This window comes from Melanotaenia boesemani, chromosome 19, assembly GCF_017639745.1.
Source record: "Melanotaenia boesemani isolate fMelBoe1 chromosome 19, fMelBoe1.pri, whole genome shotgun sequence".
NCBI classification, from domain to species: Eukaryota; Metazoa; Chordata; class Actinopteri; order Atheriniformes; family Melanotaeniidae; genus Melanotaenia; species Melanotaenia boesemani.
In genome coordinates, this window is record NC_055700.1 from 5,622,790 (window position 1) to 5,642,317 (window position 19,528).

General features: G+C 37.4%; 1 protein-coding gene across 1 annotated transcript; it reads left to right on the forward strand.

Annotated features, from left to right (window-relative positions):
- The first annotated feature begins 6,852 nt into the window (after nt 1-6,852).
- LOC121630059 (G protein-coupled receptor kinase 5-like) lies at nt 6,853-18,298 on the forward strand. Its single transcript, XM_041970100.1, has 16 exons — nt 6,853-7,068; nt 7,710-7,799; nt 7,885-7,997; nt 10,067-10,144; nt 10,623-10,720; nt 10,806-10,898; nt 11,090-11,153; nt 11,449-11,589; nt 12,210-12,400; nt 12,482-12,519; nt 13,086-13,175; nt 14,088-14,296; nt 14,480-14,617; nt 17,029-17,166; nt 17,253-17,384; nt 17,465-18,298. The coding sequence occupies exons 1-16, from the start codon at nt 7,017-7,019 to the stop codon at nt 17,528-17,530; spliced, it is 1,731 nt and encodes a 576-aa protein (XP_041826034.1). The 5' UTR covers nt 6,853-7,016; the 3' UTR covers nt 17,531-18,298.
- Nucleotides 18,299-19,528: the final 1,230 nt, after the last annotated feature.

Below are 19,528 nucleotides of genomic sequence, written 5' to 3' on the forward strand. Positions count from 1 at the left end.
CAGGAGACAAAACTTTTAAAGCTCAAATGTTTTTTGACATTTTATGCATAACATCTTTATTCGTGGTTTCTGTGGATCTGGGTGATGAAGAAGTTCTCTTCTGCTGATTTTACACATGATCAGTTCGTGAGTATGTCTTAATGCCACAGAGCAAATGCACACCACTTCCTTTCATCTGACTGCGCTGTGAAATCTCCATCATCAAATGATTTCAGATTTCAAAGCCATGACTTCTATTCTAGCGTGGTGAAATACGGAACTGACTTTTTCCTCACATGTCGTCTTCCTTCCTATTTGCTGATCTGTTATTTGAGGGGAGGCTGCGAGTTTCAACAAAAAGCCTTTGAGCTTCCCCTAAAGACCACTTGTCTCTGACTTGTAAATATTGCTCTTATTTTGCTAGTTATCTCTTATCACAAACTAAACATTAGTTAGGATAATCTGTCCTCTGTTACATAAGGATGACTATGTGAAGTTGAGCATACTGTTACACAATGACATACAAGAGAATTTAAACATCACAAACACATCTTAATCAAGAAGAAAATTCATCTACCATCATCAAAGATGGAAAGGAGAAGTTTAGTGCATAAAGATGACTACCAAAGGAAAACAGGCAAAGATTTCACAGTCACTGATGACCTGGGTTGATGTCAGGAAAACATCTAGAGGAGATGGAAGTCATTGTCTCTATACTTTGGGCACAGATGTACTTTAAAACTTTCAATAATTATCTCAGTTCATCAATCAAACATCGATTTTGTGATGATGGAGATTTTTCAGGATGAAGATCATCTTGTCTGGGAAGCTCAGCAGCTTGTGCCGTAATGTTTCCAACAGTTTTCCAACTTTTCCAGCTGTAAAACACACATTGTTGCTTCTTGTGTTAGGATTTTTAAAAGCAAACCTGTCCACAAAAAGAACAAGTTTAGGGTTTTCAAGAGGATCAGCACTTCACTACAATCCTGAGATGATACTTAGAGAATTCCAGTTAAATAAAGTTATTAAAAGTGGATTTCAGTTAACTGGAGCTAGTAGAGCCAGCCTCTGAAGTGCATATGGAAGGTTTTTCTTAACGTCTCAACGTTAAGATAATAACATATATATATATATATATATATATATATATATATATATATATATATATATATATGCACACACACATTGGTGCAAATTGGTGAGTTAGGCCCCATCTTTGTTTGCAAAGGCTAAATGCTCCTATTGTATATTCTATTAACTTTTCTACTCTTCTCTTCCTCTAACATCTTTATTTCAGATTGTTCATCAGCCCCGCTATCACCAAGGGGGGCGAGTCAGGCTTTACATAGACTCTTTGTACATAGACAGAGCAGCAGTTGAGATGGTTTCCTGCTTAAAATACCTCAGAATACACCTAAGTAACATCTTCAATTGGCATGAAATCACTTTGAGTATCATTAAAAAGGTTTATCATTGCCTGCGTTTCCTGAGGAAACTGAAGAGGGTGGAGATGCGCAGCAATATCTTCAGGGCTTTCTGCAGGTGTGTGGTGGAAGACACTTCTATTTCCTGTGTACGGAATAAGAGAAACCATCCTTTGAGAGATTTACAGCAACAAATGCAGAGACAGGGCATCTTGCATCTTGAGGGATTCTTCCTGTCCTACTCTTTCACCCCTCTTCCACCAGCCCAAAAGCTGCTCAGCATCTGGGCAAAGATAACCAGGCTGAGAAAGAGCTTTTATTCAAGTGCTGTCAGAACTATGAACTGTAGTGTCCTGATCTTTTATTTGTTTTTTAGTCTTTATTTTGGTATGCACCATGACCTAAGTTCAATATTTCTTTCTTTCCTGTGAAAATGACAATTAAATATCCTTAGGAAATTATTTCCTTTGTGCTTGTGTTTTCATTAAGAAGAAACAAAATTAAAAATAATTTACAAATTGCAGATTTAAATTTTTATTACTTTTTGAAAATCCCTCAGCATGGATTTAAAAAAAAGTGGATTTTAACTGGAGCTAGAGAGAGCCGATTCTACACATAAAACAATCTTTCTGAGGGATCTATTGTCTTGTGAGATGAAAATACAGTACACCGGAAACAAGTGAGGAGCACCAACAGACATGACTACTGTTCTAAAACCCAGTGGGAAACTGTTAGAATGGCCTCTCATAAGTTTCACATGGCTCCCAAATGTGGCCAAAAAATTGATTAAGATTCAGAGTAGGAAGCTAAACCAAATTTTACTTCTAGCATTTGGCAGACGGGACCAGCTGATCTGTTGGTGGCGTTCATGGCCACTGGCTTCACATTAGACGAAGCTGGATGCCGTCACCACAGCTCAGCTTCCGTCAGCCAGTCCTCCATGCTGAGGTTTTTGGTTTTGATGCTTTATAGACACATTGATTTAGACACTGTTTCTTTTATGGTGTATCCTCACTTGTACTCTAACTTTTTGAATATATTTTTATTCATCAATATCCTCCAGACCTGGAAGATTAAATTCAGATGATATTTGCATGGGTCAGATGAGTGGTATGAACAAGGATGCCAACACTTAAATAAAAGTTAATTGTTACTTGTTTTTAATATTGGAGAAGCAACAAAGCTATTTCTGAATAACAAGTTCTTCAATCAATCAAGCATTTTGACAGATAAATGAAAACATATGCTGGAAAAACAACGTACCAGCCTGTAATTTTACTTTAGGACCTGCCTAGGTATTTCTAGTTAATTCTTTATTTCCATATTTTAGCTGGTGAGGAAAGATGGATGCGATGGGCGGCAGAGGAAGAGTAAGATCTGCTTAAATCAACAGCAGCACCAATAATGGGGATTTCTAACAACCCAACAGGTGGTATACACTATTAAAACCATTCAGATCGAAATGGAGCTGGATAGCATGAAAAAAAGAAAGAAAATACAAAAATGAAGCTTTCTGTCACACGACCATTTCACAATTTGTCTTTTTCACCAAATCTGCTGATTGTAAAATCTTCTTCCAAAATGCTCTTACTTGTGTATTTCACACCTCCCTGATTATTTTCTGTTTTCTCTGTTATTATACTTTATATAAAATATAAAAACGTTGGAAATGCAATTAAACTGTTCAGGAAAATGGTGAAAATGGTGGTTTTTACTTGGATTTGTTTAGAAGAAAAAAGAAAAGAAAGGTTCAAATGAATTAATAAATAGAAGATTTCAGTTTTTGTTGCATTCTGGAAAATCCTTAAACTTTTCTGGAAATGAGACTTACGTTGTACCAAAGACAGGCGGACTGAACAGAACAGACAGTCTTGCATCTGGATGACTTTGTGCATCAGGTTCATGGATAATGTTGAACTTTAGCAGGTTGTTTGGTGGTTAGCATGATGGTGTTAAATCTGATGGTTTCAGGTAGTAAACAAGCTTTTATTAGACAGATGAAGTAGGAAACATTCAGATAAAATTTAACATATGATACTTCCCAACTTGGCTTCGGGAAATAAAACATTTAAAACTGGAAACCTTTGTGTATTCAATGCACACAACTATTTATGGTTTTGGTGGATCTGGATGGTGAAGAATTTTTCTTTTGCTGATTTTGCACATGATCATTTCATGAGTGGTAAAATGTCTCATGCCACAGAGCAAAAATGTAACTGCAGAGCTGGAGATTTCTGTCTGGATTGTAGCCTTTTGTTACAGCAATTTGTCCATCTTTGGAAATCTGGCCTGACCCGCGCTTACATTTAATCTTGATTAAAGTATTTTCTCAAATGAGACAGAAACTATGGACTAATCACTTTCCATATTTTCTGTGTGTATTTTTTAACCCGTTGACTTTAAAATGGTAAATATGGGAAAAAATAAAAATAAAAATACTGGAATAAAAGAAAACAGTTAAATAAATGGATAACAATGAATAAATAAAGATAAATAATAGATGATCAATATAAAAATGTATATGTAAGTGTGAGTAAAAGCAGAAAAACTGTTGGAATAAATCAGTTTGATAAAAAGAAACAGACGTAGGGGGGTTAAATTATCTTATGAAAATGAGTCAGTGTGGTCACATGTTATCTTGTGGTCATACATCCCATGCCCCTGAATTACCTTCATCCTTTGGCATAAGTTCCTATAGCTCTTCCTCTTTTTGCCTCAAAAACAATCTTTTTAGCTCCAGTGAAGCAACGTCCCCACAAGTGACCAGAGTGGACATGAACAGATGTCCTCTGCTTGGAGATGTTCTAGCTGAGCTTGGCAGTAAATATTTGGCCAGTTGTCTTTTGCAGAGTGACCTTCACTGCAGACAGAGGATATACAACGTTAGCAAATACACTTACACACAACTTAACCCAACTACAGGTCATCTGGTGCTCATACATGAGCAGAAAACATATGAACAGAAACACAAATATATGCATGTGCTTTTGCTAAGCAATCTCCCCCAGTGCACTGATGTTAGAAATGTCCCAAATCCTTTGTTCATGTAACAGCTCTCCCGACATCAGTTTTGCCTGTTGCTGCTTGTGTTTGGTGGACTCTTATTTTCTTCCTCCTCCTAATTTTCATGTGTTGCCACTATGAGGAGAATATCAAGGAATATTTGTCACGTTGAACCAGTCACTGTGAAGAAAAGAACATTTTGACCAGAAATAACCTCATACAACAACAATCCACTTCCGTTCATATCCTCTGTATTAGAGAGGGCACAAAGTGTGTGTGAACACACCAAAAGAGGTTCACCATGCTTTTTCTCCTTCACTTAGAACAGTCCACCAGATGGAGACATTGTCATGGAGGGGGTCACAGATATGCTTGCACACCGGTGATGCACGCTGGTGATGCATCCAGATGTCAGGATTCATCCTGCATGAGGGGGAAGTTGCTACTGGCATGTCTGTTTTGTACACATCTAAAAAATCCATCAACATGGTTAAATATTTTGTCAGAGGGTTGGAGAGAATCAAGCATATTTTTTATTTTTAAAGACAGCATCTTCTTAGCATTCAGTGACATATTAATGTTTTGGTATAGTTAGCTTCCACATGTGTGGTAAAGATTTTAAAAATCTTCTCATTTAAATTGATTTTTGTTTGATAAATTAACATTTTGTCACCAGTTTGTGCAGAATGGATTATGCTGACATTAATATATGGGTCAATATATACTTAACCCTGGCCCTACTCTTCAAGTATTACATTTTACTTATTAATAAACTAATAATCCAATGTGTTTATGATGCATAGTTTAACAGTCTACTGATATCTCATCTCGAACAGCTTGGTCCACGCCTTGTTTTTTATCCCCCAAATAAACAAGCTACTACAAACCTAACACTATTTATATTATTCTAAAATGTTTTACAAGCAAAAGAGATCAACCTTTTGATAGTGGATGTCCCTAATACTAATACTTAAATCAGTTCAATAATAGATTATTTGGTCATTAAAATGTCAGATTTCCTAAAGGCCTGAACGGCATCTGCACAAGTATTTTATTGGAGTAACAGTCAAAAATACAACATAGTTACAATGACATGAAAGACAAAAGCAAAATGTTCTTTAATAGAAAAGGCTGCAATTAATATGTTAGGGGGGTTTATTGTCCTGGAAGAAACATCTACGTCAACAATCAAACCAAGTGGTTAATTTAACTTTTTACTTTACAGCTTCACAGCTCTGAGCTCTGGTATTCTCAACCATGTTCTGTATCTGTGGAGAGAAGGATAGTGAAAGCTTTTCTTCTGACGGAGATAAGATGGCTGCAGGGTGCTGGGAGCAGCATTTAGTGCAGGAGTTTGCATATCAGGACCTGCTCCCAGGGGAAAATAATCCACCGCACGACCCACTGTAGTCAAAACTATACAAGAAAAAAATGTATATATGACTTCACCATTTTTGTGAAGTCCCTTATAAGTAACTGCCCTGATGCTGTCCTGGCCAGGACACTCTACGAAAAGAGATTTTAATCTCAGTGAGGTTCTCCCTGGTTAAATAAAGGTTAGAATAATAATTTTAAAAAAGGAAGCTGCAGTCACTAGAACTTACACTGCAAGTAAATATGGTTGGTTGGTTGGTTGATTAAAAATATGTAATCTACCCAGATCAGACAGGCTTTACAGGCTTTAGAAATGTATTTTTCTTGCAGAACCCACTGAATTTACTTCAAGAAACATTTAAAGTCAATCACAAATTCTCCAAATGATCAAACCATCCTTCCACTTTCAGAAAATACCTGAGGCATCTGGGCCGGACATGTGCATGATAAACACTGGCTATCTTTAAATTGAGTCAGACTAACATAGCTTTACGGGTCACAAATTTCTCCAGTGTTCCTCTAATGGTTTGCTAGTGTGAGGTGTACATATTTTTAAACATTTTCTTATCGCATGAGGCATTTTAACAATTTAATGCCTGAAAATTCTTGGTAATAAATGGTTGATTTTAAGATATTTGATAATTGGTGTGCATCTTTAATGATGCTTTTATTTGTTGACAAAGGCATCATTGATGCTTTCTGACATCTATTTTGTTTTCATCTTTGTTTAAAAGAAAACAGTCGGTGTAAAAATCATCATTAACATATTAATTCAGGTTATGTCAACACAAGCATTTTATTGTACTGAATGAAAATCTTTTTATTATTATTTCTATTATTATCTATTAGGATATTCCAAATCTTAACTTACAACTTGAGATGAGTCCTAAAATCCAGAGCAACCCCGTATGCACCTGTAACTTTAGGTTTCATGGTAAATTAATTTTAGGAAACTATGATATCGTCCAACCTGGATGACAGGAACCCCGGTCCACCTCCGTGACGAGGGAGTGTCTTCTGGTTGGAGTATGTTGCCTTGCAACAAGTGTCTCCATTCATTGGTGAGTCACAGGTTAGACTCCACACCTTGTTATTTCAGCTCAGTGAAGTACTATTGCAACGTCTTGTGGCTGCTGAGTTGAGATTTCACTGTAGCTGGTGCATGAATGCTGGATGTCTCCTGCAATTCTGGACACATAGACAAAGACAACTTTTAGAGCAAGAAAACACTCCTAAATGGATATTGAAAGCATGGTGCAGAACAGTGCTCTTATTAAAGCCAGAGAAGGTAAGAGTAGTTTTCATTTTACGCCAGTGTTGTGTGGAGATGACTTGCAGCAAATTTAGCATATCATTGCTATATTTAAACCAAAAAGGCTTCATATTAAAGGGTTAATATTCTAAGATAAGTGGTGGATCTGGTTATATCATCAAGAACATGCAGAGTTTTTAGCTCTAACTCCAGCTTTGTGACATAACCTTTGTCAGAGACAAAGCATTTTCTTGTGTAATCTCAGGACAATAACTTTCCAGGTATAGGGATTAGTGGATGACACAACTAATTCTTCTATAGAACCCCCCCACCCCCAAGATTCATCCCTTTGGAGCCTTTTATTTAAAGCTGGAAAATCAGAGATCATACAACTTCTCAGCGAGGTCACACCTTGGCAACATGAACAAACTGTGCATGTGTCAAGTTGGTAAACAGATTGGCTTAAACTTAGTGACAGCTAAGTGTGAGTAATGTGGTCACACAGGCTTTGCTTAATAGTTCCTGGAGCTATTAATAGTTCATTCATTGTAGTGGAGCATACTATTGTCTGAAGCCCGAAGGCTTGGCATGCGTGTGTGTGTGTCTTTATGACACAATGCTGAGTGACATGTAGGCCTAACTGATTAACTATGTTTCATTATCTCTGTTTTGTGCAGGGGGAGGAATTAAAGGCAGAAGCTGGAAATGGAGAGAGATGCTTCGCTTTCCAAACATTAGCCAGTGCGCAGACCTAATCATGACGATAGGTGTGTAAATACGTGTGTGTGTGTCAAAGCGTGTTGCACGTGGTTGTTGCATGATTTAAAATCATGTTTTTTTTTCCTCTGTCAGAACGGGACTACTTTAGTCTCTGTGTGAAACAGCCTATTGGCAAGGAGCTGTTTCGGCTCTTCTGTCAGAGTCGTCAGGATCTGCAGAACTACACATTACTCCTGGATTCTTTGGTACGCTGAAAAATGTGGAAACTTTGTAAAAATGTGTCTTTATACAGAATGTCATCTAAATTAAAAGATTCAGCAGCTTGAACCTAAAAAAAAGACCATTTAAACAATAAGTTCATCCATTAAAAAGCTATAAAAACATGTATTTTTTAAACTAAGAGTGAATTTTACTAAATGACACATCAGGAGTTTATAATAAAAGTTTTTAAATTAAATGAAGTTTGCTGAAGCATGACAATAATACAGTATGACCATATAGAATAGAAGAAAGCAGCAAATAAAAGTCACAATAACGAGTTTTACAGACCTACAAAGCAATAAATGCCCTGTCTTGGGACAAATTTGGCAAAACTTCCAAATACAAGTTTGAATAGAAAAACTGAATTAAAAGCTTTGATTAAATTAAACTTATTTAAACGTTTAATTGTTTAAAATAATCTGCATTGTTTAATAATTTGTATATATACATTTTAAAAAGTATGATTGAAATTCTATAACTGATTTTAAAAAGTGCAGCGACAACATGGACAATAGCAATAATTTTTTTTTTTTTTCATGTAATAAACTTGGTTTTGTTTTTTCATAGTTACTTATTTGGTATTTGTTATCAACTTGTGGGAAAAATGAAAACTACTCCACTGACTGAAGGGTCCCAGCAGCGTCCACAGAGCAACATCCACGATTTTAAACAGAATCTCAGATTTTGATTGAACCAAAGTTTCACTTCGCATCAGTCCTAAAAGTTGGTTTGGTTACAGCTGCTCCTGAATCCATGCAGAGATTTTTACAACAGCATCGTGTCTATTTTTAATCCAGGATTGTCTAAAGATCATCTTACCTGTGAAAGTATGTACCTTAGATAACGACTATACATATATATATATATATATATATAGATAGATATATATATATGACTGGGCATTGCCGCTTATCATGTTAATGCATCCAGTGATTAACGCAGTAAATATAACGTGTTAACGCAGGGTTTTAAGGTTGTGTAAAGCATAAATCGGGTCTTCTTCTGCCTCTGGTTCGAGGAATCTTGGTCATAGTGAGATGAAACTTCCAGCTGTGGAATCTGTGAGATGTGAGCTTTCAGTAGAGGAGGTGTTTGTTCGTGTTCATGCCGTCAGGTGGACACAAGGGAGCCATTATTTATATTTACATATTTTTTCAGACTTTGTGTACCTGGTCTTTTAATTGTTTGTTGTCCTAACTGTGTTTGTTAGTCATAGAAATGGTTTCACTGAGCTGGTAGCTGAGATTCTGGACTTTCTGTGGACACCACACTTGTTTATAGTTACATCCACGGACCTGACGCTATACCAGGAAAACTGAATGCTAACTCCTTAATTCCCTGTAGTGGAGGGTGCAGGTGCAAAAGGTTCAGTTGTAGTCCAGCTGAGAATGCAAAGTTAGAGAATTTATAGGCAAGAAATCTGGATAATGAAGCAATAAATATTGTTCCTCTTCTGTGTTTAGAAGGAAGCAGCTTCACAACTTTAAATTCATCCTATTAGTCAGTAAATCCTGAAAATTTCATCCTTCTTTGTCATAAATATTTGATTTTATATATATTAAGAAATATTTTAGCTGCTGCTGTTTAAAGAGAAAACTGCTGCTAAATAAGTTTGTGTTTAGTGCAGGGGTCTGCAAACTTTCCAATCCAAAGAGCCTTTTTTCCCTCAGCCAGCTAAATAAAACCCTTTTTTTGGAGCTGCAGATGTTACTAGACCTTTTCAAAAACGACATTCAAAGGAAACAAGATTACGTTTCCCACTGTCCCACGATGAAGACAGGACAAGACATTTCGACACTGAACACTGAAGTAACCATTAAAAATAAAAAAACACAACAAGGCACAACAATATCTGCACAAAGAAAACGGAGATTATTGCAAATTGATAAAACTGTCAATAGAAACGAATGCGAAACAGATATAGATATGGATAGATATATTAGTGTTATCATACCATGCTATATATAATAGCACAGTAAGAAAGCTATGGAATATCTGACATAAGAAGTTAAAAACTACAATTTTCATTTTGTCTTCTTTTCCTTTCCTTCAGGAATCCTTTGAGACAAAGTTGGATGAGGAGAGGAAAGAGTTTGGCCTTGGAATCATCGAGAGATTCCTCAGCAGCAAGGTCTGACAACCTTAGTGGATTTGTTCTTTATCTCATTACTGTAGACAATGCCAGTCTATTCACACAAACTGATAATAAGTAATAGTGAAACTGTTGAGATGCTTGTTGACCCCGCGTCAGTCGGCAGTCATTGCCCTGTGAATGAGCAGGTCACTTCCTTTAATTATCTGGGTCAGCATATTAAAAATGATGTAAAATCTTTTACTAGGCAACAAGTAAATCAGTTCTTAGATACGAAATCACAAGCTGGTTTGTTAATCTCACTGTAAAAACAAAAACACAGATCATTAAACTTGTAAAAACAGCAGGCATTTTGAGCAGGTTCCATGCAGGCTGGCAAACATCTTATCAGATGACAAACATGTTTGGTGCTATATGAGCTCAGGGAGGAGTTTAGCTACTTTGACTGTATTTTATGTTGATGTGTTTGGGTTGTGCAGCAAGCCTTTTTGTCTGTAATTCATCCGTGTCTCTACAGTCCAGTCAGTGCGTGCCCACCGTGTTGAAGTACGAGACAAGCTGCATTCAGAGTCTGGAGATGGATCCTTGTGGTGATGTCTTTCATAAGTGCAGAGAGTAAGGTCATTCCCTTTTTCATCTGGTTATAAACTGTTTATTCGTGTTTTGAATGACTAACAGCTCATCTTGTGTTGTGCATTAGTGACCTACATATTTACCTCAGTGGAGACCCCTTCACCAAGTACCAGAACAGCATGTATTTTGAACGTTTTCTGCAGTGGAAGATGTTGGAAAGGTCAGTGGATGTGCTGTGAATTAATACCCAACAAGGGAAAGTCGATGTTAGACAGATTGTTGTTTCCTTGGGTAGCTGGTTTATCTGCTTGTGTTTGATACAATCATTTTAGGCTCTGTGCCACATCATGCTGATAAAGCTTATTACGTAAAATATCTAAAAATAAATACTACCTGTTTGTCCTCATTAAGGCAGCCCATCACCAAGCACACGTTTAGACAGTACAGGCAACTGGGGAAAGGAGGATTTGGGGAGGTAAGACTACAATCGCATCACCAATTCATTCGTTTATTTCAACCAAAATATTTAAGAAAAGCTTCTATTATGTGATTTTAACTTTTTAATTTCCAAAATACCAACTCACTAAAATAGCTCTTTAAAGCTTTGACCTGCAGGTGCATGCGTGTTGCATTGTGCAGCTACATTTTATCACATCAGGAAACTTCAAACGCCTCATTCATTCTTGGCAGACGGTTGCAATAAAGCAGTTCTCAAGAAAGTTTCCACAACAATATAAGTGTCATGTGATCCTGCTGTACTTTGCATGTAGGTGTGGGCTTTCCAGGTGCGAGCCACAGGAATGATGTACGCCTGCAAAAAGCTGGAGAAAACTCACGTGAAGAAGGGGCGAGGAGAAGCCATGGCTCTTAATGAGAAGCAGATACTGGAGGAGCTAGATAGTCGGTTTGTGGTGAGAACACTGCAGCTACAGTATGCTCAGACAATTTCTGTCTCATAGATTTTTTTTTAACTTTTAAATACCATATTTTATAGGATAAGTGCTTTTCTCTTAAATGACATATTAGTGTTACTGCATTCCAAGAGTAAAACTCTTTAATGGGCATCACTGTTTCATTGGGTTACATTATTCTTCATTATCAAAGACACATATGTTGTAGTTCATAGTGAATCAAGGCCAAATATACGGTCCCTGTATTACTGGTGTCTGTATTTAAAGGTTTCGTGGTACTGTTTTCCATGTTTCTGGCCTTGACGTGTGCAGCTTCCACAGTCAGTAATGAAGTGTACACAGTATCTGGTTTCTTAAGTTATTGATCTGGGGCATTAAAAAATAGCAAGAAAGTATTTTATATCAAATTTTTTCTTGTTTTATAAGGGGAAAGTGGATATGTTCCTTAAAAAAATATATATTTTACTTTAGCTTGGATATAAGGTTTTCAGTGTGTGTCTCGAATGGCAGATTCTAATCAACAGTGATGCCTAAATACACAATACAAATACAATACATTATAGCACTGTTTTCCTGAAAACTTGGTTGTTTGGTTGCTATACTTTCCTTTATCTCTGCAGGTGAACCTGGCGTATGCTTACGAGACCAAACACACCCTCTGTATGGTTTTGACCATGATGAGTGGTGGGGACCTGAGGTATCACATTTACAACATGGGCCCACTTGGCCTGAGCATGGACAGAGTGCATTTCTATGCTGCAGAAGTCTGCTGCGGTTTAATTCACCTCCACCAGAAATCAATCTTGTACAGGTGTGTGTGCTTTCAGGGGCATTTAGTCGCATCCATCTTGTTTTCTAACGTATGTTTTACATGCTGTGTTTAATCCTACAGGGATCTGAAACCAGAAAACATTCTTTTAGATGACAAGGGTATGTACCAACCACAGCGAGTCATTGTTTGTTTGACAAGTGCAGAATCTATTTTAAATGCACCATAACAACACACATGCTATCAAATTCCAACCAGTGTTGAGGGAAAAACTGACAACCACCATGATGCTATTTTTAGCCCTGAAATGAGGCTGAATGATTGAATGATTGGGACGTCTGCCAGATTTTTTCAGCCAACTAGTTTCATTCCTGAGATGCATTTCCGTGTTCTTTAGAAGGAAATAGCATTGATGGTATTTTGACATGAGTTTAAACAAAGGTGGTTTGAGGATGTGAAAAGCCTCTGGATAACAGCTGAAGCCAATCTATTTTAAGAAACCTCTCCACCTGTTCTTTAATTCTTGGCAGCAAATTTGGAATTCTTTGTCTTGTTTGCATGAAACGGTTAAAAGTCTGACAGTTGTGAAATTCCTACGTTAGCTAGGTGCAACTTCTGATTTATGGCTCATTGCAAATGCAGAGGAAAGGGAAAGTAAGTCATCACTAGAAAAGAAAAAAAGATCAATCAGAAACCAGTTCGGTGGATTTCTCTATGTCTCTCTTAGGACATATCCGCATCTCTGACCTGGGCTTGGCTGTGAGGCTGTGTGAAGGAAGCCTGGTCCGAGGCAGGGTGGGCACGCTGGGTTATATGGGTATGTATGTCATTCATGTTTTAAAAGAAAATCCTTATTACTGTATATGGTTGATTAATGGATTGGTCTGGAAATGAATAAGCACCAAACCATGGATGGGTAGCTACCATAACCAAAGACATTGCAACACTTTCTTTAAACGCCACTTTAATTAAACTTTTATTTCTTGGATGATGCTGCATATAAATTACAATACTGAAAAATAATGCCAAGTGGGGTCTAAAAGCTGGTTATCGACTCTATCAACCCACATTTTTTGATGTCTAAGCGCGCATCAATGTCAAACAGGATGTTGACAAGAGAAAATCAGTCACCAACACAGATCAGCTGCATACTTCTCACAGCAGGCACAGAATATGATCCTGAACAAATATGAGGAATTATATATAAACTCATTGCATCACGGTAGCTGTAATGAAAGCTGATACAGGTTAACATCAAGAGATGTCCCCCATGTTTCATCAATTATATTTAGTTGTGTATCAAATGTTGGGATATTTGTAACATGCAGGCTTAAGTGCCAACATATATTTTAAATATATATGTATGTTTTTAACTATTTAAAGATATGCATTTCAGAAAATTAACACATCAACATGCTGTGAAACAAATTTGACAACGATGCAAATAAACTGGTTGGTCGGTAAAAAACACAACAGAATTTTCTGAATTCCAGAAAAAGTTTCCAGTGTAACTTGCCAAGAAGTTACATCCTGGTAAGACGTAAACTAACTTCATGACACGTTAGTATGAGACTTTGTAGGGCAGCCCTCAGCTGAAACAAAACTAGTTTCAGAGTATCACATGACGGTATCAAGCCAGAATAAATCAAATCTGTAATGCTCAGACAGGATGGGACTTTAGCACATTACCCAAGCAGTTTAATTGAACTGATTTTAATCCTGATTTTAGCTCCTGAAGTGATTGGCAACAAGCGATATGGGATGAGCGCAGACTGGTGGGGCCTTGGCTGTCTGATTTATGAAATGACTGCAGGTCAGCCTCCGTTCAAGACCCGAGGGAAGCATCCTAATTCCTCAGAGATGGAGAGGAGGATTCAGACAGAACAGGAGGAGTACAGTGACAAGTTTGGCAAAGAGGTTAAAGACATCTGCACCTGGGTGAGTTCTTAGAAATAACCTGCAGGCATGACAGGGAGAGCACAACCAAAACAAAATATTGATAGGAAGTGTATCACAAACCAAACCAGAACCTGAAAATACATCCCTGCCATGAGCTGTCACTGTGTGCTGTCATAGCCGTCTGTCATTCTCCACAGTTTTAACTTGTTTTGTTCATTGTAGCTGTTGACCAAGGACCCCAAAAAGAGGCTGGGCTGCCTGGGCTCAGGAGGAAAAGAAGTGAAGTCTCATCCTTTCTTTCAAGAAATCAACTTCCGGATGTTGGAGGCAGGACTTGTTGAGGCTCCATTTAAACCTGATGCAAGTACTTGGAGTTTATGTGACTAACTTGGTGTGGTGACACAGAAGATTTAAAACTATGTTCTGTTCTGCCCACTGGTGTAATTAACATTCTTTTGATTCTACAGTTTTACAAATCCCTCGTTCCTCACCAAACCTTAAAAGAGGGGTGTCAAACTCCGGTCCTTGGCCGGTATCCTGCAGGTTTTCATTGTTTCCCTGATTTAACACACCTGACTGACATTGATGGGTTATCGTGAAGAAGTTGACAAGAAGCTGTTGGATCCATTTGATTTCATTCAGTTGTGTTGGAGCAAGGAAATAACTAAAACCTGCAGGATAGCGACCCTTGAGGACCGGAGTTTGACACCCCTCAGACGGGAAACAATATGGCATATACTGGTTTTGGCAACAATAACTTAATAGTTTTCTGTACATTATCAGTCTCTGACGTGGTAGTGGTGGAATTCTGGTCCACTCTTCTTTACAATGTTGCTTCAGTGTATTGAGGTCTGAGTCTAGAATACTTTGGTACACAGAGGAGTTCATGGTCCATTCAATGACTGCAAGGTGTCCAAGTCCTGTGGCCATAAACCAAGCCCACATCATTAGCCCTCCACCACCGTGCTTGACGGTTGGGATAAAGTGTTTGTGCTGATATGCTGTGTTTGGCTTTCACCAGATGTGCTGCTCCACTTTGGTCCGGTCTGAGCCCTGCATAGTCCACTCTTGGGAAGACTGACAACTTGTGAATAATATTGCTTAAAGCTGAATTATGCCACATTATTTGGAAATAGCTTCACAACATTTCCCAGAGGTTTGACAAAGTAGCTTGCTGATGATCAACCAGTGCATGCATTTGATCAGCAGCATCTGGCTGCTAATCACCCTGTTAATCCTTCTGGGAACAGTAAGAATGGACAGTTAGGGTGTGTTTTTCACACACTGTGCATTTTAGTGAAATTTTTGTTGAGTAATGACTATGTAATATGTCATGTTGTCCCTATGAGGATTGTACTAACCTAGGATTGTGATGTGTGTACTGGCTTTTTCATATAGTGCACGTAGTAATACAAGTTCTTGGGTCAGTTACTTGGTAAAATACGAGCGCATTTCAGACAGGTTTTATACTTTTATAAGCTCAGTTTTGGATCCATTAACATACAAACTGAAACTATTCTAGCTAAAGTCATGGTCTCAGAAACAGCTCCATATAGATTTACAGTCTTCTATTACATTTCATTAAACTATAACAAAAGGACAGATTACCTTTTTTAATGGGAAAAACTCCACACATCCTTAACTTTGTCCCATCTGACTCAATACCTGTTTAAAAATCTCACATACGTCCAGTGTTGAGTGGTAGCACATCATAGAGCTACAGAACTACTGAAAAAAATTGTGTTGGAAAAAGTAATATAATGTGTTAGTTTTGTAATTAAAGTAACCGGTTAAACCAGTTTGGGCTACCAGACAAAAAGAAAGGAAGAAAAAAACCCAGACAAACTTATTTTTCCTGTTCCACAGCAGGAAGCAAGTTCTTGCTGATGTGTTATCTAAATGAGACGACAGAAAGCATTTTCACATTTACAGAAATTAGTTTGTTGCTCGTTATGCGGTGGAGATGCAAGTAGTGTCAACTGTTGTGTTAAACCTTTAAAAAGAATTATTAATAACATCATTACAATTGTTAGGCTGCATGCATTTAACTTAACATGCTAACTTTTGTTTATTTTTAAATATAATCTGTAATAAAGTTATGAGAATATTGCATCTCTCATTCTTGTTAGTTTACAACGTTTCAGGAACTTTAATAAGTTTTCATCTGCAGACACATTCATTATAGAAACAGCCTTCCCAGCTGTGAAATTTACAGCTGCTGTCTTGTCCGTTTCCACGTCACATTGTCAGGTTTTATGCAGACAGGAAAAATGAACTTTTTGCATCAGAACATAGATTTCATTTGCATTTGGTTGCTAATTTTTTTCCTGGAATTGAACAGCTTTTGAAGGCAAATACTAAATCATAATACTCTTAAAAATATACATTCTATAAATGACTGTATTTACATTCATTTCTGTTCAGTGTGAAAAGTGAAATTCAGGTGAATTCACTTGCTTAAGATGAAAACTACAGTAGTAAACAGTTTAAAAAGTAAATAAAAACCAAAACTCTAACCAAGTATTACTAAAGTTAAAATTAGGTTGCTCCCAAACAGCTGAAAGTGCAGCCAAAACTTCTAATATGGTGACATAAAGCTACAAGCTCTGCTACCTAAACACACAGGGAAGCGTACAATTGGCTGCTTATGTGCATGGCGGGGGTGGGTGATGTAATACAGTACAGCCAGATGTGCCTTTAAGAGGCAGCTTCAAGAGTTTATCGTTCCAAAACATGCAAATATGCTCATTGTTCTGTTTTTGCTTCTGTAGCCCAGACTGGTATACTGCAGCGATGTGCAGGAGATTGACGAGTTTTCTACAGTGAAGGGAGTTGTACTCACCCAAATGGACAACGATTTCTATGCCAAGTTCAAAACAGGAAGCGTTCCCATAGCATGGCAAAATGAGGTGATTCTACTTTTGGGATGCATCACAGCCCCTTCATATTTAAGGCAGGACCTACCAACATCATCACCTTCCTGTCTTTTATTCAGCTCATAGAAACAGGATGCTTCAAGGAGCTGAATACTTTTGGTCCCGGAATGTCTCGTACTCCAGATCTGGTGTATTCCCAGACGCCTGAAAGCCCCAAACGGAGCCTCCTAAAACGAATGTTCCGCAGAAATGTAAGAACATGATCCACTGTCTAAAGGTGCATGTGATGATGACTGTATTAAAACCTTTATTCATTCTTGTCTTCCAACAGCACCCTTCAGATTCATCTGAAAGTAAGGACTACATGAAGTTAGAACATATCAGCACCGCTCTGTAAGGACAACCCCAGCATGGAGACTGGACCATCGAATGTAGCAGCAAAGCACCTCCTCTGCTTAAATCAATGCATAGTATATTTGTTTGTTCATACTTTTCACTGCTCCTTCACAGCCACACTACAGTAGAAATTTATTTTTAATCTGCTTAAAATAGCTGATTCTTAAATATACTGTATTTATAATCCACCGTTTCCGGGCAGTTCTGTTTAGACTGAATGAGAATTATTAGAAGACTTTAATGTAATTAATATATTCATGATTTGGGGCATCTTATAAGACTTAAGACTTGTAAGATGCTCATAAATCTTGTCCAAAGAAGGGTCACATGTTAGCTGGGGGTTTATCTACCAATCTAGATCGACTTAATGATCAATAACCCAACAGAATAGATCCCAATAAATTATCAGTCAACACTGATAAAGAAGTTATTTCCAAGACACACTCGAGAAAGAACATGTGGCACAGTAAAATGTCTTACTTTAATTTGAAGAGGAAAATGTGGATTTTCAGAGGTGTGCAAATATGACGAAGTCAGAATGTCTAACTTGGTTATTATAACTAAGTTCTTTTGTTTGAAACTCCAGATAGGAGTCAGGTTTACATTATATCCTGCTTTAATGTCTACAAATAGAAATTTATTTTTTGTTTTCTTTTACATGTGAACATTTTACAGCTCAACATCCAGAATGTGATGGTCCATTTTTATTAAATGAACAAATTGTTCATTTAAATGTCTGATTGAGCTCAAGATAAATTTATATTTTGTGTTTTCTGGTTTTGATCGTGTTACTTGCTGGAATTTGTGCTTTTGGTAAACACTGAATAGTTATCCACTGAATCAATATCACATACACATATATCGGCAGCGGCTCAAGTGTTAGAGCGGGCAAGACATTTCACCCTCATTGCCTCGTGTCGGCATCATTGATCTATGGATGTTCTGTGATGGTCGGAGAGGCTGTTGACACAAACTGGTCAGCCCCAGATGATAAACATGTAGCTACCATCACCAAGCATGAATGAGGAGCGAATGAATAATGGATCCAATGTACAGTGGTTTGAGTGTCCTGAAAAGTGCTGTGTAAATCTATAATACTAATAATAATAATCAGCATTTTTATATGCTGATCTAACATGACTTACACCTTACTTTCATCTGTAATATTTTCAGATTTTCAAAACTGCATGTTGTTCCACATCAGTGCATGTACCCAGTGTTTCATATCACTGACAGCTGCTTATCATGTTAGTTATTATTCCAAAATAACAATTACAAGACACCAGAAAGCCAAACACTTAACATATTTTAAATTTCTTTTCCAAAAACGATGCCCAGCAGCATGCTTTACAAGAAATCTGACAGCTGATTAGAGGGAGGCTGCCATTTTTACCATAACGAAGAGGAACAAGACCGACCTTTGCTTTAAGAAACAGTGACACCTGCCTGAAGAATTCATTTATAACTCAACAATATTTTTAAAAGGGACAAGTTCTTTTAGGTATTGGCATCTGCTCTTCTGTGGGTCTATAATAAATAGTCTTAGCTTAGCTCCCACATCTGAACCTCTGTTTCACTGAACTGAGTTTGCTGCTGCAGGCAAGATAAAAACAACTCAAAACCTTGCATTTACTAGCAAAACATATTGAGTTAAACCAACTCAATATATTGTGTCAATCTAAACTTCACACACATGCAAATAAACTTTGTCCATGTACTTTTTTTATTCAACCCAGTGTAAAAAAATAAAAATAAAAAATACAGGAAATAACTGGCACGCATAGTCAAACAAAGAAAGCAAAGAAAACACTAAAATCAACGCATCTGCAGAATATCTAAAAGGTCATGAAAAGTGTTTGTTTGGCTGGAATATACAGAACAGTCCAACATGATGCCTGAATATGTGTTAAACTGATCCGGTACGTTAATTTAGCTGTCCAGAGTGTGCCGGAGGAATGCTTCCTGACAGCGCTGTAACCAATGATGGCTCACAGCCGGC

Excerpts from the sequence above, each read along its gene's own strand:
- LOC121630059 (XM_041970100.1), top strand. The coding sequence starts at position 7,017 with ATGGATATTGAAAGCATGGTGCAGAACAGTGCTCTTATTAAAGCCAGA. Across the intron at positions 10,721-10,805 it reads GTCTTTCATAAGTGCAGAGA|TGACCTACATATTTACCTCA; the intron begins GTAAGGTCATTC and ends GTTGTGCATTAG. Across the intron at positions 10,899-11,089 it reads CAGTGGAAGATGTTGGAAAG|GCAGCCCATCACCAAGCACA; the intron begins GTCAGTGGATGT and ends GTCCTCATTAAG.